Below are 25,137 nucleotides of genomic sequence, written 5' to 3'. Positions count from 1 at the left end.
CTACAAAATAATGGACTCTGTTGTGGAGGGTAAGAGAAGTGGATGATGACCGAGGCGAAGGTGACGATAATGCAGCACGAGTGAAGTTTAAGGAAGCGGAGATTATCAGTGGAATACTGTATAGGAGGGATACTGGCTGGAAGATGATTGGGGATTTAAATGAGACTATGGAGTGGGTATGTGGGAAACTGGGAGTGAGATTTCTAGATCCTAATGGGTGAGTAGGAGATACGGATCTGCACTCAGATGGCCTTCACTTAAACCGTAGTGGTACATATTAGTTAGGAAATTTGTTTAGAAGGGTTATTGGGAGGTAATCCAGGGAAACGGGCTGGCCTAGGGAGCGGTGATAAGGGTACATGGAACTGGACGTCAAGTAGGGATTACATAAAAATGTTAGTGCTCAACTGTAAAAAGAAAGGAATATAATTAAGTGATTTAATAGATATATATACTTACCAATTATTGTACTAGGAGTTGAATCATGGCTGAGAAATGATTTAATAGATACAGAAATATTCTCACAGAACTGGAGTGTGTATCGTAGAGATAGGATAGGAATGGTAGGAGGGGAGTATTAATTCTGGTGAAAGAAGAATGTGTAAGCAATGAAAAAGTTAAAGATGACAAGCAACAAACTCTAGATGTAAGGCTCATCTCTAAAGATAATAGGCAACATGATGTCTTTGGAGTATACCGACCGGGAAAGAGTAGCGCAGACGCTGATTCAGAATTATTTGATAAGATAATCAGCTGTGTGGGAAACGATAAGGAAAGGAACGTGATAGTAGCGGGTGATCTCAATTTGCCAAATGTCAATTGGGAAGGTAATGCGAACGACAGGAAACAGCACAACAAATGGCAAATAAGTTAATATGGGAAGGACAGCTAATTCAAAAAGTGATGGAACCAACTAGAGGGAAAAATATCCTGACCGTCGTGCTGGTAAAATCAGATGAGCTGTATAAAGAAACCGAAGTAATAGATGGCATTAAGTGATCGCGAAGCTGTTTTTGTCGTAGTTAAAAATAAATGTGAAAGAAAGGAAGGTATTAAAATTAGGACTATTAGGCAGTACCATATGGCTGATAATACAGGCACGGGGGAGTTTTTAAAAATTAACTATGATCGGTGGAAAACGGTAAATTTAAATGTAAACAGACTCTGGGATGGGTTTAAAGCAATTGTTGAGGAATGTGAAAATAGATTTGTTCCTTTAAAGGTGGTAAGAAATGATAAAGATTCACTACATTATAACAGAGAAGTAAAGAGACTAAGAAGGAGGTGCAGGTTGGAAATAAATCGAGTTAGAAATGGCTGTGGAAGTAAGGAGAAATTGAAGGAACTTACTAGGAAATTGAATCTAGCAAAGAAGTCAGCTAAGGATAACATGATGGCAAGCATAATTGGCAGTCATACAAATTTTAGTGAAAAATGTAAGGGTATGTATAGGTACTATAAGGCAGAACAGGTTCCAAAAAGGACATTTCAGGAATCGTTACCGGTAATGAACCAGGGGAGGGTGTATACGAGGATCTTCAAAAAGCGGAAGTATTCAGTCAGCAGTATGTACAGATTGTTGGTTACAAGGATAATATCCAGACAGAGGAGGTGACTAATACTAAAGAAGTAATAAAATTTACCTGTTATAACAGTGACATTTACAGAAAGATACAAAAGTTGAAAACTAGAAAAGCGGCTGGAATTGGTAAGATTTTTGGGGATGTACTAAAGATAATGGGTTGGGATATAGTACCATATCTGGTTTGATATAAGGCAGTTTGGGATAGGAAAGGTTATTCCACTGAAGCTCAACTTGTAGGATTCCAGCAAGATATAGCAGATATCAGGAGGTCAAGTGGACTGTATCGCGATTGATCTGTCTAAAGCATTTGATAGGGTGGATCATGGGAGACTACTGGCAAAAATGAGTGCAATTGGACTAGACAAAAGAGTGACTGAATGGGTGGCTATATTTCTAGAAAATAGAACTCAGAGAATTAGAGTAGGCAAAGCCTTATCTGTCCCTGTAATGATTAAGAGGGGAATTCCTCAAGGCAGTATTATTGGACCTTTATATTTTATTTTATATATATATATCAATGATATGTGTAAAGTAGTGGAATCAGAGATTAGGCTTTTTGCAGATGATGTTATTCTGTACAGAGTAATAAATAAGTTTAAAGATTGTGAGCAACTGCAAAATGACCTCGATATGGTTGTGAGATGGACAGTAGGCAATGGTATGATGATAAACGGGGTTAAAAGTCAGGTTGTGAGTTTCACAATTAGGAAAAGTCCTCTCAGTTTTAATTACAAAATTGATGGGGTGAAAGTTCCTTTTGGGAATCATTGTAAGTACATAAATATGATTGTAAGGGTACAGATCTCTGCAAATGGTTGTGAGGGTATTTAGGGGTTATAATAAGGATGTAAGGAGAGGGCATATAAGTCTCTGGCAAGACCCCAACTAGAGTATTGTTCCAGCGTATGGAACCCTCACCGGGATTACTTGATTCAAAAACTGGAAAAAAATCCAAAGAAAAGCAGCTCCATTTGTTCTGGGTGATTTCCGACAAAAGAGTAGCGTTGTTGTAAAGTTTTGTCTGGGAAGACTTGGGAGAAAGGATACGAGCTTTTCGACTAAGTGGTATGTTCCGAGCTGTCAGTGGAGAGATGGCGCGGAATGACATTAGTAGACGAATAAGTTTGAGTGATGTATTTAAAAGTAGGGAAGATCGCAATAAGAAGGTAAAGCTGTAATTCAGGAAGACAAATTGGGGCAAATTTTCGTTTCTAGGAAGGGGAGTTAAGGATTGGAATAAATTACCAACGGAGCTGTTCAATCAATTTCCCAAATTTTTGAAATCATTTAAGAAAAGGTTAGGAAAACAACAGATAGGGAATCTGCCACTTGAGCGACTGCCCTAAATGCTGATCAGTAGTGATTGATTGGATTGGTTGATTGACTGATTGATTGATTGGATTGGTTGACTGATTGATTGATTGATTGATTGATTGATTGATTGATTGATTGATTGATTGATTGATTGATTGAGAATGTTAAACTAGTAGTATTTCTTGTAATACTTTCTTTCCATGAAATTGCTTGTTGTTCGTCGTTGATGGGTAATTATGTTCACTTTACTTTATTATTACAGTACTGTAAGTGACCATTGCCACCAAGACTACGATGGTTTGGCTCTGTTTCTACTGATATAGGGATAAAGGATATAGAACTTCAAACGAGGCCGCAGAGCTAGATACAAATAGAGGATTGAAGAGGCGTATATTCACTGAACGTTGAAAGGCATGGCATCTCCGTACAGGGCATGAAGGCCCTTGGAGGGGTGGAAGGTAAAGGCTTCCACTTTCCGTAACCTCGACACTTAGCTCTACTCCCGGCCGCCTTTGCTTCCAGGAATTAACTTGGTACTCATTTTTGGTGTAGTTTGAGTGAACCTCAGGGCCATGTGCACCTAAGGGAGTTTTTCGACTTCGTGACGTGGAATCGAACCTAGGTCCTTGGGGGTGAACCGAGCACGCCTTTACCTCTTCGGCCAGGCAGCCCCTGCTGAAAGGCATACCACTCTATAATGATGTATGTGACGTATGAACGCCGTCATTTGCTGTACGTTTTGTAACCTTTTATTGGTTTTATAGCTGGTTATAAACGTTATTGAGACGACTGACTGTAGCAGCATTATTCGATTACAAGATAAAGGGACATTTAATTGTTCTGTTGACTGCTTGAGAGTGGATCTGATAAGGCTTCGCTTTCTCTGATACCAGTTTTATGCCACTTCTCGTTACACAGCGAGTTGTAATTCCCAGTGAAGGAGGTATTGATTGTTATTATTTTAACGTGTAAATCAATGGAATTATCAGCCCCTCATTATATTGATGATGATCACGGCGTACTGCAGAAAACATTGGCGCAAAGAAATGTGCAAGGAAGAGTTCGAGATCTTGCGATATTCTTTGATTCCCTAGATACCGCTCCAAAACAAATCAACCAACTTAAAACCCAAGCAGCGAAGGCTAACCTCCCGATATCCATTGGAAAAAAGAAAAACAAAAGAAAAAAGGTGTATAACAAACATATCTACTCTTGCAGAGTTAATTCTAGAACAGGGAGCAGAAAATTTTAAGTTCTTAGGCGTGTGGATAACTCTGAGAAAAAAGAATTCACATCTAGGATTAACAAGGTAGAAGTGGCACGCCTCGCAAAGCTAATACCGTAGGGGTAGGGGAAAACAAGAATTGAGCAAGGGAGGTCGGACAGGAAAGATGAAGAATAATACCCTGACACAAGTATGTGGAAACACTGTCTCAGTCAATCAATCAATCAATCAATCAATCAATCAATACTGATCTGCGTTTAAGGCAGTCGCCCAGGTGGCAGATTCCCTATCTGTTGCTTTCATAGCCTTTTCTTAAATGATTGCAAAGAAATTGGAAATTTAATGAACCTCTCCCTTGGTAAGTTATTCTAATCCCTAACTCCCCTTCATAGAAAGGAATATTTGCCCCCAATTGCCCTCTTGCATTCCAACTTTATCTTCATATTGTGATCTTTCCTACTTTTAAAGACATCACTCAAACATATTCGCCTACTAATGTCATTCCACGCCATCTCTCCACTGACAGCTCGGAACATACCACTTAGTCGAGCAGCTCGTCTCCTTTCTCCCAAGTCTTCCCAGCCCAAACTTTGAAACATTTTTGTAACGCTACTCTTTTGTCGGAAATCACCCAAAACAAATCGAGCTGCTTTTCTTCGGATTTTTCCAGTTCTTGAATCAAGTAATCCTGGTGAGGGTCCCATACGCTGGAACTATACTCCAGTTGGGGTCTCACCAGAGACTTAAATGCCCTCTCCTTTACATGCTTACTACAACCCCTAAAGACCCTCATAACCATTTGCAGAAATCTGTACCCTTTACTTACAATCCCAGTGAAGATCTTTCCTTAAACTAACACGTAGGTGCTTTTTACCCCATCAACGCAGTAATTAAAACCGAGAGGACTTTTCCTATTTGTGGCTTTTAACGCCGTTTACCATCATACCATTGCCTACTGTCCATCTCAAAACGTTATCGAGGTAATTTTGCAGTTGCTCAGAATCTTGTAGGTTAATTTATTTAGAGTAACATCGTCCGCAAAAAGCCTTGTCTCTGATTCCACTTCTTCACTCATATCATGTGTGTGTGTATATATATATATATATATATATATATATATATATAAGAAATCATAAAATCATAAAGGTCCAATAATACTGCCTTGACTCGGTTAGAGGAACCGTGGTCGCTAACCGACGGTCTCAAGATGAGAACCCCTGGGTCCCCTTTTAGTCGCCTTTCACGATATTCCGTGGATGTATTCTACGCCCCGACCTACAGGGGGTGTTCTTGCGGGGTTGGAAGGATCACGCCCCTCATTCTATAGATGCTATGTCCTCTTTCTTTTTTCCTTAATCTGTTTACCCTCCAGGGTTGGTTTTTCCCTCGGACTCAGCGAGGGATCCCACATCTACCGCCTCAAGGGCAGTGCCCTGGAGTTCCCGACTCTGGGTCGGGGGATACAACTGGGGAAGATGACCAGTACCTCACCCAAGCGGCCTCACCTGCTATGCTGAACATGGGCCTTGTGGGGGGGATGGGAAGTTTGGAAGGGATAGACAAGAAGAGGCCGTGGCCGTAAGTTAGGTACCATCCCGGCATTTGCCTGGAGAAGTGGGAAACCACGGAAAACCACTTCCAGGATGGCTGAAGAGGGAATCGAACCTCCCTCTAGTCAGTTGACCTCCCGAGGCTGAGTGGACCCCGTTCCAGCCTTTGTACCACTTTTCAAATTTCGTGGCAGAGCCGGGAATCGAACCCGGGCCGCCGGGGGTGGCAGCTAATCACACTAACCACTACACCACTGCTGAAGAAAACCTCGTGGGATACACGATGCCCCCCCCCCCCTCCCTACCCAAGCCCTCTTGTGCTCCAGTCATCAGTGTGTTAATTGGTTGGCGGAGCAAATTGCCAGTCAGCTGAGCGCTCAGTTAAACGATTGCTGGTCGCCAGATTGTGTGATGAGACGACACTCGTCGGTGAATAACGTACACGAGGAACAATTTCTTCTACAATCAAGGTAAGAAGCAGCAGTAAGTTGTTGTTAAAAAAATGAATCCGTCTGAAGGCGCACCTACATCCAAATTGAATCGTGCCTTGTAATGAAGAGTAAACCCGAATGTATTTCCTGGTTTTAGAAAAGGGTGGGGAGTTACTACACTTTCCTTCCTTTCTTCTATGTGTTGTGTAGTACGCTTAAAAATGTGTGGATTTCTAGTATATTAATCACTATTAAAACGCAAACATACACCTGCCAGTTCAAAATAGTGATAAACAGGTGGCAGAAACGTGTAGCATTTTTTGTTGTTAACAAGGACTAGACATTTAATGTTGCGATACGCTCGCATGGACACGAGTGACAAGGTGCGGGGGAATTTGTGAGATAAGATGGACAAGAGTTGACCAAGGGAGGTCGGATAGGATAGATGAAAGCGAGGAGCCTGGCACAAGTGGAAGCAATACCAGGACTGAGCTCAGGGCTCCGTAGTCACCAATCCACGCTTCCAAGTTGATAGCCCGTGGGGCCCCTTTTAGTCACCCCCACCCACAGGGGGATCAGAAATTAAGATTCCCCTTTCTTTTTCCTTTCTTTCTTTCTTATGTTTGATCTCTTTATATCTTTCTTTTCCCTGTTCATGCAGAGGTGGGGGGAGTGGAGAGCGAGCAATCGGCCCCACTGCATGTATAGTCTACTATTTTGGTAAATATCACCTCAAGAACCTTGAGGAATTGGAAGTTATAGTGTGAGCAGTGTTGCCAACTTAGCGGATTTTCCGCTAAGTTTGGCGGAACTAGAATACTGTCGGCGGAGAAATATATCATTTAGCGGACAGCGGATTTTTTGGCGGAATTCTAGATTTATTATAGCGGAATTTAGCGTTTTATTCATTTTACTTTAAAAAAAATTGTACTCCAGTCTGTCTCTGAGCTATTTCGTATGTCTTGTCAGGAGCTAGCAGTCACATGAGGAAAACATGTTATTTGGATCTGATGTTATGAGATCATGGTATCATAAATTTGTAATGCGTGGGGAAAGGGTGCTTATCCCTTAGCTGACGAATGACGACAGATAATGAAACTGTGAGAGAGTAGCATTTATATTTATGCTAGGGAAGGAACTGGCCTGTTCTGTGTGTGGCCCTTGAGGTAGGGGATTCACCAGGTTTGGACCCGGCAGTAAAACGCCTACAATTTTAGCTCGCCGGCTCGCAGGCAGTGGGTTAATCCCAGTGAAACTCGCAGATCAGGTGAGTGCAGACATTTACTTTTATTATTATTATTATTATTATTATTATTATTATTATTATTATTATTATTATTATTATTGCTCATTACTTGAGATCGGATTTCTTGGCGGAATTTTAGCGGATTTTTAGTAGTATTTAGCGGATGTTGGAAATATAAGTTGGCAACACTGGTCGTGGCCCTCATAATATTCGAGGGATCCATTAAGATATTGAGAGATCATCTACAGGGTCTCTCTTATAAACTCAGACCGAACGCACGGTGTTTGCAGCTGCCTCAGCCGAACTTAAGTCGCGCGCGGCCGCCCTTCTTTAAGCGTGTATACAAGCTTATATGACATCTTACCTTATAAAAGATCCTGGAAGTGTCCTCCTTCCTGGGTTATACAGGCATTGTATCTGGTAACCACATTCTAGCTGACGCGTGTGAGTTCTGCCACTGTAATGTTTCTGATTCCACTCGTTATGTTTTCTTTCAGTTCCTCCATTGTGTGAGGATTTGTTCGATACACTTTTTTTTCTTTCAGTTTACCCCACAAGTAAACAAATCACACACTGTTAGATCTGGAGAACGAGGGTAAATAGACCAGCACTGATCACTCTGTCTGCAAACACGAGATTGTAAGAAGGGAATCTTCTGTTGTATGAGCAGGAGCTGAATCTTGTTGAAACCATCCACGCGATTTTTCTTCTTCCGTTAACTGATGGAAGAACGGCTTCAAAATGTCATCTTGGTACCTCTCTGCACTTACTGTCGTCTCGCAAAAAAAAAAAAAGAAAAGAAAAAAAAGCCTAACTATTCATTTTGCACTAAGAGCACATCGATCCTCTTATCACAAGGGACTTCTTAAACACCACTAGGATTTTCTGCACACTAATAGCGAGAGTTATGACTGTTCACACGACCATTAAGATGAAACTAGGCTTCATCCCAAAAGAACACAAACTGTGGGTCAGATAACTATCATTCACTGATGCAAGATGCCACTCACAGTATCTCACTCTTGTGGCTGGATCAGCACGTTTTAAACAATGGGCGCTTGTAAACCCAACAGATTTGTGGCTCTGTGTGCAGAAGAAAACTGTTCGTAAGTCCGCATGTTTTTTTTAAATTGAACACTGAGGCAGTAGTTTCAAATTTATTTACAGTTACATGAATCTGTGTTCGTGAAGGTGGTACCGGTACTTCACCAGAAAATTGCTGAACAACTGCATCGCGTGCCCGTGGAGCCGACTCGTACCCGAAACAACTTCTATATACGAAAATACGGTGTTGCAATGATAACTGTCTCGCCATGTTAACAGCTGAGATTCAGACTGGCGACTCATGCTTGCCAGGTCGAACACGTGCAGGCTGCTTGTAAGGTGCGCTCCTCCCATACTACGGCTGCCGTTGAGCAGAGTACAGACACAGACCCTGTATACACGCCTCTCACGTTAACGCGCTCAATACACCGCTAATCGCAAATCTTTCCTTTTGATATTTAGACCATGTAGCCCGCCAGCCCCCACAATTCCTACTTACAAGTGTCCCGCATCCAGTAATGATGAATGGGATTTTCACAGGGGCTTTGTTACGTGCTTGAATGAATGTAATCTACATAGAGAACTTTTTTCCACTTATTTATTTCGTGTCAGAGTGTTGAGAAACTTAAAAATATCTAAATCAAGGAGTAAAATCTAGGGAAGATTCTCCTCTTCATATTGGAAGAATAACTGATGAGGTCTTAGCTGAAGCACACAGCCTTCAAATCCTTACTCTCTTGGCCGTCGTGGAAGAACTGAGAGTTGAGATGCCCACTTAGCCGTCAACATCCAATCGAGCGTCCTGAAGGTGCTCCGTCTGCCCAAGATACATTGTGGTGTGTTCAGATTGCAAAACGTCTGTAAATATCTTAGCTTGGTGTTTTGTCGTAATTGTGAGAAGTGTAAATGCTGACTAAAATTTTTAAAAATCTAAAGTTCTAGCCCTTCAGGCAAGCAACTCAATGTTGGAAACATCCTAGGGATATGAGCTACGAATTTTAGGTATAAGTACGCGCACTTTTTCTTGAGCCCGATTTTTGCGGGGTGAGGAGCAAGGAGGGAGTGCTGCCAGTTCCGGTTATACTGCCAACTGGATGGAAATGAAATCTGAATTGAATCGATAATATGATCGATCGATATGAATTTTCTAAACATTTATTATCTTACGTCAACAATTGTGTCACACATACATTATTTAACATTATATAACATTTCTCAATGCGAATCTTGTTACTAGCATGAATTATATAGTTTGGCTTTGCTGTGTAAACATCAACAGTTCTAGTTTGCAAAGTGTACGCCAGATGTCGCACAGCGATGAATAAGCGATTCATAGTTTGTTTCAAAGGTTGCCGATGTGGATGTCGAAGATAACCGAGGTCTACCGATTCAGCACTAGGGAGCTCCGGGCTCAAGAAAAAGTGCGCGTATAGTAAATAACATTTAATAACCTATGAGAATATCAGTGGCGACGCGTGGCGTTTTGAAAAGTGTTTACCACACTCCTTCTGAGAGTATATTGTCGCTCGCACCGCAGCATTTTTATGAGCAGTGCAGACGTCATTTCATAAAAGTGAAAGACTTGATAATTGATATTAATTTTGTATAAGATAACATAATTTGAAAATGATGAAATGGCACATAATATATTGAACACTAGTGATCATGAAAATCATAGAGACTAGCAGTCTCGATTATGCACTAATTGAAAATAGTTCACATCGTGAAAAACGTATGGCAGGCCACTCATGCACTCATAAACATCTGTTAAAGCGCTGAGAATATATGTGTTATTTTTTACTAACTTATGCTCGTCAACTTTCTTTCTGTAAGCTGTACTCAGACGGAACTCTTCTGGACCTTCCGAACTGAATCATATCGGCAACAGCGTTGATGTGTGCTTGAGACACCTCATGGCGTCTCTTTAAAACTCTGAAACTATCTAAATTATCCACACCGTCTTTATTCCAAGCATTATTTTCTGAGGAAAATAGAATACATGGCCAACAGTTCAGTTTATTTATTTTTGCACAACCACATAACCAGTCCAGATTTATGTACCACGAGTCATGAAAATATCGTAATGTTCTTTTCGATTCCTTGAATAAATTTTTAAGGGTCTACCTTTTCAATTATGTTTTTTTTTTTCTTTTCTTCAAAAGTTCTTAACGAAAATGGCGTGTTCATTAAGCTTTTTATTATACGCGCCCGCCAACTCGCTTATTTTCGAGGTGGAACTCATTGTAATGTTTAATACGTTGTGCAGTCCTATAGGCTATCCTTACCTAACATAAATTAAATATAAATTCACACTTTAACAAGGGAAGTCACATCGTATTGTGATATAAAACAATAACACAATAATATAACAAAGCGCTGTTGAGCGCGGCGGAACGGACGACGTTATAAGCTTTTGTTTCCACTTTCCACTGTGGTAACACGACCTTAGAACGTAGCAGGATACATCTCAGTGTCGAGGGGAAAGGGGCCTTGCTTGGCGCAGGCGCATTAATACTCGCCTAGCTGTTAGAAGATATTCAAAGCGTAACCACTGGATGGAGTGGTAACAGCCTCCCGCTCAGCTTTGACGGTGGCAAACTGCTGCAATAGAGTTCTCGCGACACGTCCCGGCGAAGAAACAAACATATTAAAAATTAATATTAAAGAATATTCGATTTTTATATTTTCAAACTGTTGCCAGTGCATGCTAGCACGCTTCACCACTGGAGAATATATTCTTTACTTATTCCTAAAAATTACAATCCTTTTCTTTATCATCGTTATCCGGTCGATTAGATTAGCAGTTTGCCTTTTTCTGCCCCTACGAGCGCTAATGTGAGTCAGTGCATTGTTTCACTTAAGACTTATAACTACATTCAGTGTAGACATTGTTCAAAAATTAGAAAAAAAATACGCCTGAGGGTACTGAACGAAGGAGCACATTTCAGAAAGAATTATGTAAATAAGTTAACTTGGCTAGGATTTGAATATAACACAAAGTAAGGAAAGAAACAAGTGGTTTTTAGGCCGGAAGTTATTTTCGAATTTAGAAAAAAGTTTGATAGAGCTATCCAGGAGTCACAATTTGAAACCTTTCCAGACCCTTTTAGCCCTTCAACTTTCGGCGCAATTGAGGAAACTGCTCAATTTTTACGGTTTTTTTTTGGGGTAGTATGGGGACCCCTAATTTGTCTGCTAAGATATGTTTTCAACATTAAAATAATAATAATAATAATAATAATAATAATAATAATAATAATAATTGTTACGGAGTTATCCGTGGAAAGCAGAGGTGAAAGAAGGTGCGGGTTGGAATAGGTCTCAACTACAAAATTAAAGTTAGTTTAAAACTTTAACAAAGGTTATACTTTCTTTTCAAAATCAACAAATGACAACAAATAACAAAAGTGTAACAGGTACCAAGTAGCAAATCAACAAATTAAGAAATTATAGATTACAGTCGTTACAAGTTTTGGGGCTTCGAGCCCCGTTTTACATTCCTTGAGCCCTCAGCTCACAACCTCAAATTTCCAAAGGGCAGAAAACCCCTTCATACCAAGGAGCAATTGCCCCTAATTAGAATGTCAAGCCTCCTAGAGGCACGCAGAGATCAAATTTGGAAAGAGCAGTCCCGTTCTCAATTTTACAAGCCTATCAAGGCCACAACAAACTTCACTCCTAACTGCCCTTAAGGCACGCATACAGTGAAACAGGGGTATCTTGTACCCAACCTACAGGGCCTTCACATGAAGAAAACAAAATTTTGGGTTAATTAAATGCCCCCCCCCCCAAAAAAAAAAATTGACTGGAGGTGTAGCTTGCACTCCTACATGAAACTTCTTAAAACCTAGGGGGCACTCGGCCAGTTATACAGGGCTAATCCCATACTAGGGAGGTGACTCGTAGAAGAATAATTTATTACATTAAGAAGAGAAGAAAATCGGTTATGAAAATGCAGTCACCTCAAAACAACATAAGTGGGAGTTCGAGAGGGTTAACCCAAATTGAGGTTAATTTACATGAATATAGAAAGGTTTACATTGAAAAGGATTCGAACCTTCCCCGCGGGTTAAAACTGCTGAGCTAGCAAGAAATAAAGTTCTTAAACGGCCATTACCTTGTTGATGAACTGCTGCCCGAAGAAAGAGGCGCTTCCCACCCCCTGCTACATAATCACACACTAAGCAAGTTGTCGATGAAGTGGCGACGAGCCATGAACCTCAGCAGTTTTATACGCTCGGGGAAAATTCGAGACCTTTCGTGAATAAAACAGTCCCGCCCACTACCTTTTTATTGGTCGGCTAAAGATTACATGTCAAAACTGAAGAAGAAATCTAGGATTGGAGGAAAATTAATTTAGAAAATTTAGGATTGGCTGAATTTAAAACTTTCGGAAACAGAGATCAATATTGCCAACCCAAAAAATGAAAGAAATTTAACAAGGAACAAACTTATGGATACAAAATTTCTTCAAAAACAGTTCGTTCACTTCGCACCAGGGTGCACAGTTATAGTTTTTATGTAGTGACATCTAGAAGAGAATGTCCACACTTCTTGCTACGGAGCAAACAAACACAAATCGAAATAGACATAGTTCAGAACACTTCAAAATTTACAGTAGTGACATCTTCCAAGAAACCTTTGATTTAATACAGATTTTAAAGTTCAGAGTTTCTCCTGTAGGGGATATTTTTTAGGCGCACAACTTAAATTTGCGGGGTCGGGGTGTACCAACCGGTACAATAATAATAATAATAATAATAATAATAATAATAATAATAATAATAATAATAATAATAATAATAATAATAATCGTATGGCCTCAGCTACCGTGTGCATACATTTCAATTTGACGCCATCTGGCTGTCTGCTCGTCAATTTCATCGTTCCGTTTTACTCTAGGCCCACCGGGCGAGTTGGCCATGCGCGTAGAGGCGCGCGGCTGTGAGCTTGCATCCGGGAGATAATAGGTTCGAGCCCCACTATCGGCAGCCCTGAAGATGGTTTTCCGTGGTTTCCCATTTTCACACCAGGCAAATGCTGGGGCTGTACCTTAATTAAGGCCACGGCCGCTTCCTTCCAACTCCTAGGCCTTTCCTATCCCATCGTCGCCATAAGACCTATCTGTGTCGGTGCGACGTAAAGCCCCTAGCAAAAAAAAAAAAAAAAAAAAAAAAACTCTAGGCCCACTAGATGGCAGACCGAAACTCTCTTGGGCGTCTATGGCTGAGATTTAATGAATTTTGTCGGGTAAACACCAAATGTGTCACCAGAGATCATTTACATGCCGACATCGTATGACATGAAGTGTCGAGTGGACTTTTTCCGCCCTTCAAAAATCCGACCACCGATGCCGGGTTTGAACTCGCTATCTTGCGGTCCGGAGGCCGACACTCTACCACTGATCCACAGAGGCAGCTATTAAAATGATTAAATAATGAATGTCTATAAAAATTTTGAAATATATTTAACACTTGTGGAGCCTCCGTGGCTCAGACGGCAGCGCGTCGGCCTCTCACTGCTGGATACCGTGGTTCAAATCCCGGTCACTCCATGTGAGATTTGTGCTGGACAAAGCGGAGGCGGGACAGGTTTTTCTCCGGGTACTCCGGTTTTCCCTGTCATCTTTCATTCCAGCAACACTCTCCATTCTCATTTCATAGCATCTATCAGTCATTAATAAATCACTTTGGGAGTGGTGACCCCATCGTATTAATAGCCTATATCTGCTTCATTCATTCCATCCCTGAGCCGGTCAATGACTGGAAAACAGTTTAACACTTGTATTTTGTATAGTATTTACAGTTTTTCCTTATAACCCTAATATCTAGAGTATCTTGTGCCGCAAGTAATACATAATTGTAATATGTCAGAATTGTGTTCATCTTCTGGGATACTCAGTGCCCTAGAATACCATTAATGTTTCTGGAGAATAATGATACTGTTCCAGTAAGCGTCCATTTGAATGGAATGTTGTTATTATTAGAGTGAAGAGCTATTGCAGTGTTACATAATCCGCTAACAAAGCCCTCTGTGTATTAGAGACGGAGTGTTGCTAAGTACTTTGCAATATGAACCGTCTTAATTGTGATAATTAAGTTAAAAAGTTGATCAATCAGTGTCCATGAGAGACGTCATGGTATTAGTCATATCTCAGCTTTAAAACAGCTCACTTAAGTCCTCCGACAGCTATTTTTTGGGTGTTGGTGTATCATCGCACCAGAAATTGTTAGGCATGTGACAATAACGTAAGCCCCATTCACAATGTAAACGTAACGTAACGTAAACTGAAAATTACCGTTAACTTAGAAGTTTGCGGCCATGTTATCTGATGGAACCATTCACAATGCGCCGACGTAAACTTAACTGTGAGCCTGTAAAATTAAGGGATTGCAAACTCCAAGCTCTTGCGGTTAATTTTTAAAAACCAGCCAATCAGAGCAGACGTAAACATTGTATTATATAATGACTTATTTTGACGAAACACTTGTAATTCTCTTTCAAAACAATCCTTGTTCGTATGTGTGATAAAAGGAAAAAAATAATTACAAAAATGTTGTGCCAAAAGAGAATACGTGGAAATAAATATGCTGTAGCAATGAAATCTGACGGTAAATGGCGGGAGACAAGCTCGCAGCGCTGGCGACCGGGCTAGTGACAATCCCCGTCGTAGATAAAACAGTGTCCTTGTATGTTTCTGAACATTATGATAGATTATGAAAACATCATACCAAAACATCTCAATGGAGTGTGATAGCTAGGTGCATAGATGTCGGTAAAGGAGGACACAAATCGTAACTTAGTGTCAAACAGTTCAGGTTTCATCCGCATGTGCAAAACGAACTCTTGCAGTGGACCACCGAAATCGCTCTGAGATAACCTTCTCAGATTCAAGGGATGAACCCATTTTCTGCACCGTTGCTTTCTTCGCCTTCCCAGAAGCAAAGCAAGAGATGTTTGGAGTAGTATGAATTCCGCTAGTATGTTCCAGTCTTGAACTCTTGCGCAAACAGTTCCGTACAAGCCAACCCACGTGGCGATAGCTTCCTTAATAATGTGGCATCTCTGTTATCGTTGCCATAGCAACAGACCATTTTCTAGGATATTGTATTCACGCTGGTAGTTTAGGGGAAGGCCTAAAAATTCTCAAATATGTGTTATTGGCCCTATCGATAAATACTACGCTACATAACTAAAGTTATATAAAAATAAATTTCCGATCATTTATGTCTTATACATTTTTACCATACCGGCTCTGATGACTGAGATATCATGAATTTCGATTTTTGTTGCTAAGTCCATATCAACGCCGAACCATGAGAAAATGGGTGAATAGAATTTAATGAAAATCGGCATGTAAAGTCCGGGAATGTATCCCAGCAGTCTAGGCTATAAATAACGTTATTCACGCTGGATGGAATAGTAGTTTAGGAGAAGGCGCCTAAAATTTAATTTTTCAATACCCATGCCATTATGCAACAGCCATGAAGGGCCATGGCCTACCAAGCGACCACTGCTCAGTCCGATGGCCTGCAGATTACGAGGTGTCGTGTGGTCAGCACGATGAATCCTCTCGGCTGTTATTCTTGGCTTTCCAAACCGGGTATTATGCAATTTAATAAAATCTTATTCACAACGTATACACGACTTCATCTACAATATATATACAGATAAAATACTAGTTTTGTCTGTACATTGCTCAGAATTTAAAAAGAATGGTACATCTGTATCGGTCGTGTCCACAGTAACAAGGAAATGCACTTTTTAATTTTCCGTAATGTCTGTCTGTCTGTCTGTCTGTCTGTCTGTCTGTCTGTCTGTACGCGCATCACGAGAAAACCGCGGAAGAGAGTTTAATGAAAATCGGTATGTAAAGTCCGGGAGTAAGTCGCTACAATCTAGGCCATAAATAATTTTATTCGCGCTGAGTGAGATGGTAGTTAATGAGAAGGCCTAAAATTTAATTCTCGAATAATTTCGTTATTAGTAGTCCTATCGATAAATACTGCATAACTAAAGTTATATAGTATTAAGTTTCCGATCATTTATATTTTATACATTTTTACCGTACCGGCTGTGATAACAGAGAGATTCATGAATTTGGATTTTTGTTGCTAAGTTCATATTAGCGCCGAGTCACGAGAAAATGGATAAACAGAATTTAATATGAAAATCGGTATGTAAAGTCGAGGAATAACGAACTACAGTCTACGCTATAAATAATTTTATAAGACTCCCTAATATCACAGAGTCGAAAGAAAACTACATGTGAAGGCCTACAACATAGAAAGCTCATAAACTTGATCAACAATAACATTACATTGACCATAGTTTGTTGTGATGTGCTTTGTGCCATCTGCTACCACTCATTTCCGATATATGGGATTACTGCTGCGTACAGAGTATAACAGCCTGCCTGAATATTGGCGGGAAGTAGATGGGGAGTTAGATCTCTTCTTTAGCATGCCTTTCCTCTGGTTCATACATTTTCTGATACTGCTGGTACGTAACACACTGGCCTATCACAGTATTCCAGCTATTCTATCCCCACTCTGAGGCGCTGATTGAATTTAGCAATGTGCACACTTTACGGAATAATGGCAGAGGAGTGTTTACGGCAGTCTGCAGCCTAGTCATTCGAGCGCTGGAACTTTGGACTGTTAGATCGGCACCGTAGTACTGTTCGTTAAAAGTGAGAAAATGTGCGCTTTTTCATTTGATAGAGTATTTTATACGATAACATTGCTTTTAATCGCTACATTCCTACTGACGTCATTGTAATGACGTACCGAGCTCGATAGCTGCAGTCGCTTAAGTGCGGCCAGTGTCCAGTATTCGGGAGATAGTAGGCTCGAACCCCACTGTCGGCAGCCCTGAAAATGGTTTTCCGTGGTTTCCCATTTTCACACCAGGCAAATGCTGGGGCTGTACCTTAATTAAGGCCACGGCTGCTTCCTTCCCACTCCTAGCCCTTCCCTGTCCCATCGTCGCCATAAGACCTATCTGTGTCGGTGCGACGTAAAGCAACTAGAAAAAAAAATGTAATGACGTATGTTGACTTGAGTTTTGAAAACCACAAAGCCAGTCTTTGTGAGAATTCCGTAGCGAAGCACGGGTACACGAGTTAGTTCATTGATAATTCACGCGAGTTTCATTGAAATCTGAACAGTTCCTTCGTGAGTAGATGGTGTAACAAGTGGAAGATGTCACTGCCTGCCCCGGAACTGGAAATGTTTATCGAACGAACGGCCTATTACTTCCGGCAACGGCACCACCAGCAACTGATAGCATTGCATTGCATAAGTAGAGGCTGATATGTTCGACCTTACAGCTACAAGGTCTAGTACGGTGTAAGTCTCTGAGTACTCCGCAACACGCGCTTAACATTACGATAAATATAGCTCAGTGAACATTTGGATATACTTTTTGGATCATTAGAACTTGCCGATCTTGGCTGGAATAAAAATGGATATGTACTGCACTTCTGGTTATAGTAACACGAGAGAAAGTCCAGCGAGCGGTATTGTGATGAAGGTTCGTCTAGTTTTAATGTCATACTAATACATAATATTATTATTCTGATATACAGGGTGGTCAGCAACAACGTGAAACGGGTATATAAGCAGCGTTGCCAACCTCTGAGATTCATATAATTTATTCTTATAAAAAATTCCACCTATTCAATACATTCTTTTTGTAATGCATATATGAATGGATGAAAACCATAACGGTATAAGTAGCATTTTGGTCATTCAGAGAAAAAGGCATTTAAACATCTTCAACACTCATATAAAGCATGCTATTTGTAGTTATACCACCATCACTAGAGAATATTACCGCTATCACTTGTATCTCTTTGCTGGTGGAAATATACATCCTCCCGGAGTTACATCCTGCATTTAACTCATTTAAAAAAAAATGTCACTTATACCGTTATGGTTTTCATCCATTCATATTTACATTACATTAAGCCATTTGGAACTAGTAGTTTCGGCCCTTCTAGGAGTCATCATCAGCCATAGTCAAATAAATGCACATTTTAGTCGAAATAACCCAAAACATTACGTATTATATTAATGAACAACATAATATTAATGATATGAGTTGTATGAATAATTATAATATGTGCCGTTATGGGTGGTTGAATTGGACCAAGCGCTATGGTTCTGGGTATGTTACAGATGTTATTGTTATGTGGCAATAAATGAACACATTCTCAAGTAATTACAACAAATAATGCTAAAATGTCTAAGTATGAATAATATACAATTATTTCTCTCTAGTAAATTCTGTATGTATTACAATCTATATTGTGGCTCAATTACACACTGCTTCAACTAGTGGACATGTGCCATTGGGTAGAATTTAACTGTTAGTACAGAAGGTCCTAATTGTTCCGCAATGGACTGAGACTTCCATCTATTCAAACCACTACGCGCAGTGTATATTTACAATATTAGAAGACATTCAATCGACATGTTTATATTAGTCCGCACAGTTGCATTACTTAATCCTTGCAAATTTATAACCTTTATTAACCTCTGAGACGGCCAGGATCGTACAGTAACACCAAAAAGATCGTATTCTTGCAAGAGAGAATGGTACAACTTAAATAACCACGAAAATATTCGATATAAATCTCTTTACAGACGCAATAGCTCATTTACGGAGCAGCTTGCTTCTGAGGAAGCTGACTGGTTCGATTCGTGGTTAATAATATGAGATATCGGAAAAGTCGAGTGCCCCTGGTTCGGGCCGCACGTAAAACTGTACGTTCCACGGATTACCTAGAACACGATAGCTAGGTGTCCCACTGCCGCAACTCCACGTTAAACAGGTTAGGATGGAAAATAAATATACCGTAAGTCATTGTGCTGATATGTGAGATTCAGTATTAAGGATACGAAAATAATTTTATTTAGATTACGTAAGAATGGGGTAATTTGTAAAGATGTAGTCAACATGAGACATAAAGTCACTGAAGTGCATTTAACTCATCATCTTCTTCTATGGAAACAGCAGATTCTGAAGTATCGGTACTTGAGTTTGCTGGTTGATTATACAATTGCGCTTTAGTCATCCTCCGAGGGTTTGAAATCTTTACACGTACATTCGAACACACTGACTGACCAGTAAGCATACATTCATCGTAGAAGTAATTAGCCTATTCCAGAATTTGACTTCACTGAGATTAATAGTGCTGAATATTCTTTCACAATCAGCATTCGAGTGAGGGAATGAGAAAACAAGAGTGCAAATTCTGGAAGTCCGGGAAACTCTCATTCACCAAACGTGTTTTTCACCTCCTGGAACCTAGCCCAAACTTCATTTATTTCATAGCAAGCTTTAATATCATTGATGTTGACGAAGGGTAATTTCCTCCAGTCATCATCAATCTGCTGAAGGCGAATGCTATGATCTGCTGATCACAGTACAGGCGCGAGACCGTGATGTAACTCAGAAAGGAAAGAACTCGCTCTTGGTAATTTACCTTTGGAAATCCAATTATTCGAAAAGCCCCTCCTTCTCTTTCCAACTTGTCATCTATGATAGAACATAATCAGCACAAATAAAAGAAAGAACAAAAATCTGCGCATTGTGAAGAGAAAACCAGACAAAATTTACGACATGTCATAGGATTGTTTTGTCATTTTGCCAGCTCCTGAAGTTAGGTAATATTATAGCTTTGCGGGCCAGTTCAAATGGGCGGTACACTCAGGGAAACGGGGTTGAATAGGGAGCTGGAAGTCAAGTAGGGATGACATAAAAAAGTTAGTGTTGAACTGTACAAGTATTGTAAAGAAAGGAATAGAATTAAGCAATTTAATAGATATACAGTGTGTCTCAGGAGGAATGGTCAATATTCAGGGATATGACAGGAAAGATCATTTGAAGCAAAAGACTTCATATGGATATATTCCCTGTTCCGAATGGTTTCCGAGGTGGAACACTTATAATGCGCATTTGTTTTGGGGCTATTTGCGCGCACGTATGTCTCGAAGTTTTATTCTAGCCTAGCCTACCCTACCTCGTTGTTTTCAACCTCTTTGCTCGGGATGTCTTACTGCCATTAAACTAGCCCGTTGAATACGCGGTGGCGTGCCAGATGCGACCGTGCCGCATGCGTCCCATGCCACTAGCGACCGCATAATCTTTAACCGTGCCGCATGCGACCCGTGCCACTAGCGACCTCACAATCTTGAACCGTGCCGGATGCGACCGTGCCGCATGCGACCCGTGCCACTAGCGACCGCACAATCTTGAACCGTGCCGGATGCGACCGGCGTTTACAAGCAAATTGTCATTTGATAAGTTGTCATCACCCAAGATAAGGTAAGCTAAACGAAGTGCAATGCCATTTCAATAAGTCCTAGAAGCAGCTACTGCCCCTATTTTACATAACACTTCTGGGGGAAGCTCGTTTTACAATACGAAACATGGTGATGCGTTTACGTCTTTACCGGGCGAGTTGCCAATGCGGTTAGAGGCGCGCGGCCCTGAGCTTGCATCCGGGAGATAGTGGGTTCGAATCCCACTGTCGGCAGCTCTGAAGATGGTTTTCCGTGGTTTCCCATTTTCACACCAGGCAAATGCTGGGGCTGTACTTTAAGACCAGGGCCGCTTTCTTCCCATTCCTAGCCCTTTCCTATTCCATCGTCGCCTTAAGACCTGTGTGACGTAATGTCACTAGCAATAAAAAAGATCCTAATTCTCTGAAATTATTTACGACTTAGGCCTACTTATTTATCGTGTCCTATTAATACCAGGAGTGTCCGAGGACATGTTCGGCTTGCCTGGTGCAGGTACCTGACTCCCTTGGGCGGCCTGCGCGTCTGGATGTGGGATTATGATAATGAAGTAGGGAGAGATGAAACCCGGTCGCGGCACGTAGCCTACTCCTCTCGAATAATACCAAGGGGTCTGCTCAATGCTTTACATCGCCATCCAACGGCCGAATCACCATCAACAGCATCATATCCCCTCATTCAATTTGAACACTGAGAAAAGGTTTGGATTTGAATCCCGGCTTTTGGCATGCAATCTAGTGATTAACTGTCTACCACCAACTTTCCTACCCTGCCGGCCAACATTCTGATGGTGATTTTTTTTTTTTTTTCATCCAGGCTAAGTGGCTCAGACGGTTGAGATGCTGGTCTTCAGACTCCAACTTGGCAGGCTCGATCCTGGCTCAGTCCGGTGGTATTTGAACGTGCTCAAATACGTCAGCTTTGTGTCGGTGGATTTACTGGCACGTAATATAAGACCTGCGGGACTAAATTCCGGCACCTCGGCGTCTCCTTAAACCATAAAGTAGTTACTGGGACGTAAAGCCAGCAACATTATTATATTTTTCTTTCGACCACTGGCACTCGAACCTGCTAACAACGGTGTCAGACCTTTATTTTAGAAAAGACCAAGTTAGCTAGTTATAAGCAATCTGCCACTTGGTGACAGCCCTTAATGCAGATCAATTGTAAGTGATTGCGTGAAACTGGTATTCTTCCCAGTTCCCATTTTTCTTCTGAACGTGTAGTTCAAAACCCTGTGCAGGAACAGCAACACGTACAGCGTAGTCCTAGTACCAGTACAAGGCGGCTTACTGCACCCTCAAAGAGTTTGGATGGTTAAGTGGTGGTGGTGGTGATGATGATTGGTGTCCCAATAAAATGTATACACTCTTTAAATGACTATATCACTAATAATTATTATAATACAAAAAAGTTTCAAAAATCAAAATAATGTGAACAAATGTAGAAACCAGCCAGTTATCGAAAGTGTTCAAATTGTTGGCAATTGTGGTCCAAGCACAGGTGATAACTCTGATTGATTGAATCCAAAACGTTCCTAATTATTTCAGTTGGTATTTCGGCGCATTCTCTTTCCGTGGCTGCTCTCAACTCATTGATTGTAGCTGGTTTTGTGGTGTAAACATTGTGTTTAATATACCCCCACAGAAAAAATTTCATAGGGATCAAATCCGGTGAGCGTGGAGGGTATCGTACTTGATACTTCCTCTTCGTTCTACCAATCTGTTTGGCAGGTGGCCGTCAAGATAGGCCCTCACATCCCGATGGTAGTGGGAAGGTGCTCTGTCCTACTGGAAGTACCATTCTTTATTCCTAAGCATCTCTTGCATTTGTGGCATAGCGTATTATTGTAGCAAATTGAGGTAATTTGCACCATTAACGGTAGGCCTATCATAAAAAAAGAAAGGTCCAATTAAACCAAATGCTGACAAACCACACTGTCACATGAAGATTGTTAGCTGCCCAGTAGGTGCAATTGTGACGAATAATGGAACCATTTAAATTGAACGTAGCCTCATCACTCCAAACAACATTGTATGGATATTGATTGTCCTCTACAGATTTTGCTTGGTACCACTCACAAAATTCAATTCTCCTGTTATAATCATCTTCATTAAGACCGTGGACTAATGTAGGAATAAAATTCTCCATTGACACGCTCCAAAATGCGATGGACGCTCGATTTTGGAAGTCCTGTCTCGCAAGCTGCTTGCCAAATAGACTCTCTAGGCGATTGCTGAAATCGCGCCATGACTTCTTTTTCTTGTGGGGCTGGTGGATGATCGTGGTCAACGGAAATGGCTCTTATGGACATCCTTAACAGTTCTTTCCTCCTTAAACTTATCTCTCTAACGAGTAATTGAGTCTCGTTGCTGAATCGCTTCGAAACTCCATTCTAAATAGTCTTTGCACATCACTTACGTTCTGTCTTCCAGTAGCACTTTATAATGAGTTTTCTTTCCTCAAAGTTCAGTCTGACTCTAGCCATTATTTTATGCAGCCACACTGAAAAGAAGACAAAAAACATGGTTGTTATGAATGTCAAAGTGTGTATACATTTTATTGGGACACTCTGTATAATGCTAATCAGAGAAAAAAGAATGGAAGGGATCCGACACTTCAAAAAATTAAGATTTCGGCCAAAGGAAGACAAGGGTCACAAAGGGCGTGAAATGAAAGACTCCCTAGGCATCGAGTGCTCTAATACTGTCGGGGTCGGAAAAAAACAAGAGGTGACCAAGGGAGGCTCTTGTAAGTGGAAGCAATGCCAGGACTCAGCTAAGGGCCCTGTGGTCGCCAACCCACGCTTCCAAGTTGATAACCCGTGGGGCCTCTTTTAGTCGCCTCTTACAACAGGCAAGGGATACCGTGGGTGTTATTCCACCGCCCCCACTCACAAGGGGATTGGGTGGGTAAGACACATACGTGCGCGCCGCTAGCCCAAAAACAAATGTACATTAAATGTGTTCTGTCTCGGAAACAATTTAGAAATAGGTCATAATATGTCCATGTAAAGATTTTTGTTTCAAATGAACTTTCCTGTCATTTCCCTGAATATTGATAATTCCTCCTGGGGCTCCCTGTGTAGTTACCAGATGTTGTAATAGGAGTTGTATCATAGCTGAGAAATTATGTAATGCATGCAGACATTTTCTCACGGAACTATAGTGTTTATCGCAGAGCTATTATAGGAATGGTGGGAGGGGAGTATTCATTCTAGTGAAAGAAGAATTTGTAAGCTACGAAAAAGTTAAAGATGAGAAATATGAAATTTTAGGCGTAAGGCTTATCTCTACAGATATGTGTTGTTGTTTTTTTTTTTGCTAGTGGCTTTACGTCGCACCGACACAGATAGGTCTTATGGCGACGATAGGATAGGAAAGGGCTGAGAGTGGGAAGGAAGGGGCCGTGGCCTTAATTAAGGTACAGCCCCGGCATTTCTCTGGTGTGAAAATGGGAAACCGCGGAAAAACATCTTCAGGACTGCCGACAGTGGGGTTCTAAACCACTATCTCCCGGATGCAAGCTCACAGCTGTGTGCCTTTAACCGCACGGCCAACTCACCCGGTCTCTACAGATAATAGGCATCTTGGTGTTTTTGGAGTGTACAGACCTGGAAGCATGACGCAGACGCTGATTCGGAATTATTGTATAATCAGCTATGTGGGAAACGATACGTTAAGGAACGTGATTGTAGCGGGTGATTTCAATTAAATGCGAACGACAGGAAGCATGAACAACAAATGGCAAATAAGTTTAATCTGGGCTATGCGAGGCGGTGTTGCTATATCTGCACGTGGCTTTAGACCGGTTTTAGAGCACCATCGAAGGAAAATTCTTCGCCAGGGGAGGGATTTGAGCAGGGACTTCCAAAATAACAGAATCCCGGCATAGAAAGTAAGCCACGGCGACACGGGTTGAAACACACTGTGTTTTTTTTTTTTTTTTTTATTTTACGTCTCACCGACATATAGGTCTTAGGGCGACAATGGGATAGGAAAGGGCTAGGAGTGGGGAAGGATGCGGCCATGGCCTTAATGTACAGCCCCAGCATTTGCGTGGTGTGAAAATGGGAAACGGAAAACCATCTTCAGGGCTGTCGACCGCGGGGTTCGAACCTACTATCTCCCGAATGCGAGCTCACAGCTGTGCACCCCTAATCGCATGGCCAACTCGCCCGGTGAAGTAATATATTTTCCTTATAAACATTTGTAATATTCGAGTTCCGTGCGAAAAATTCACTGATTTCCTTTTAAGACTGGCGTCCTGTAAAATAATTTAATATTGATTACGTGATGAAAACGTAATTTGCAATTGCGTACCGTAAAATATTCCTCAAGTAACTGTAATCGAGGCCAATTGCTTTTGTCCTTGTACTCTTCCAATCACTGCAAATTAATTACTACATCTGTTTAGGGTCAGCTATGAAGTATC

At 41.0% G+C, this 25,137-nt stretch overlaps 1 protein-coding gene across 4 annotated transcripts in view; it reads left to right on the top strand.

The window, feature by feature from the left end:
* The window catches only part of LOC136884461 (uncharacterized), a 196,892-nt gene that overhangs the window by 79,313 nt on the left and 92,442 nt on the right, over window positions 1-25,137 (top strand). The window contains exon 1 of one of the 4 annotated variants that reach the window (XM_067156644.2): window positions 6,079-6,144. The exons of 2 other annotated variants lie outside the window; for them this stretch is intronic. In XM_067156644.2, coding sequence (XP_067012745.1) covers window positions 6,086-6,144 — 59 coding nt within the window. In that variant the 5' untranslated portion in view covers window positions 6,079-6,085. Of the gene's footprint in view, window positions 1-6,078; window positions 6,145-17,756; window positions 17,930-25,137 lie in introns of those variants that run through there. One more of the 4 variants, XM_067156649.2, reaches the window with a different exon arrangement.

This window comes from Anabrus simplex, chromosome 12 (genome assembly GCF_040414725.1).
Source record: "Anabrus simplex isolate iqAnaSimp1 chromosome 12, ASM4041472v1, whole genome shotgun sequence".
In the NCBI taxonomy this organism is placed as follows: Eukaryota; Metazoa; Arthropoda; class Insecta; order Orthoptera; family Tettigoniidae; genus Anabrus; species Anabrus simplex.
Note: the sequence above shows the minus strand (reverse complement) of the source record. Positions and strands in the feature narration are given on the sequence as shown.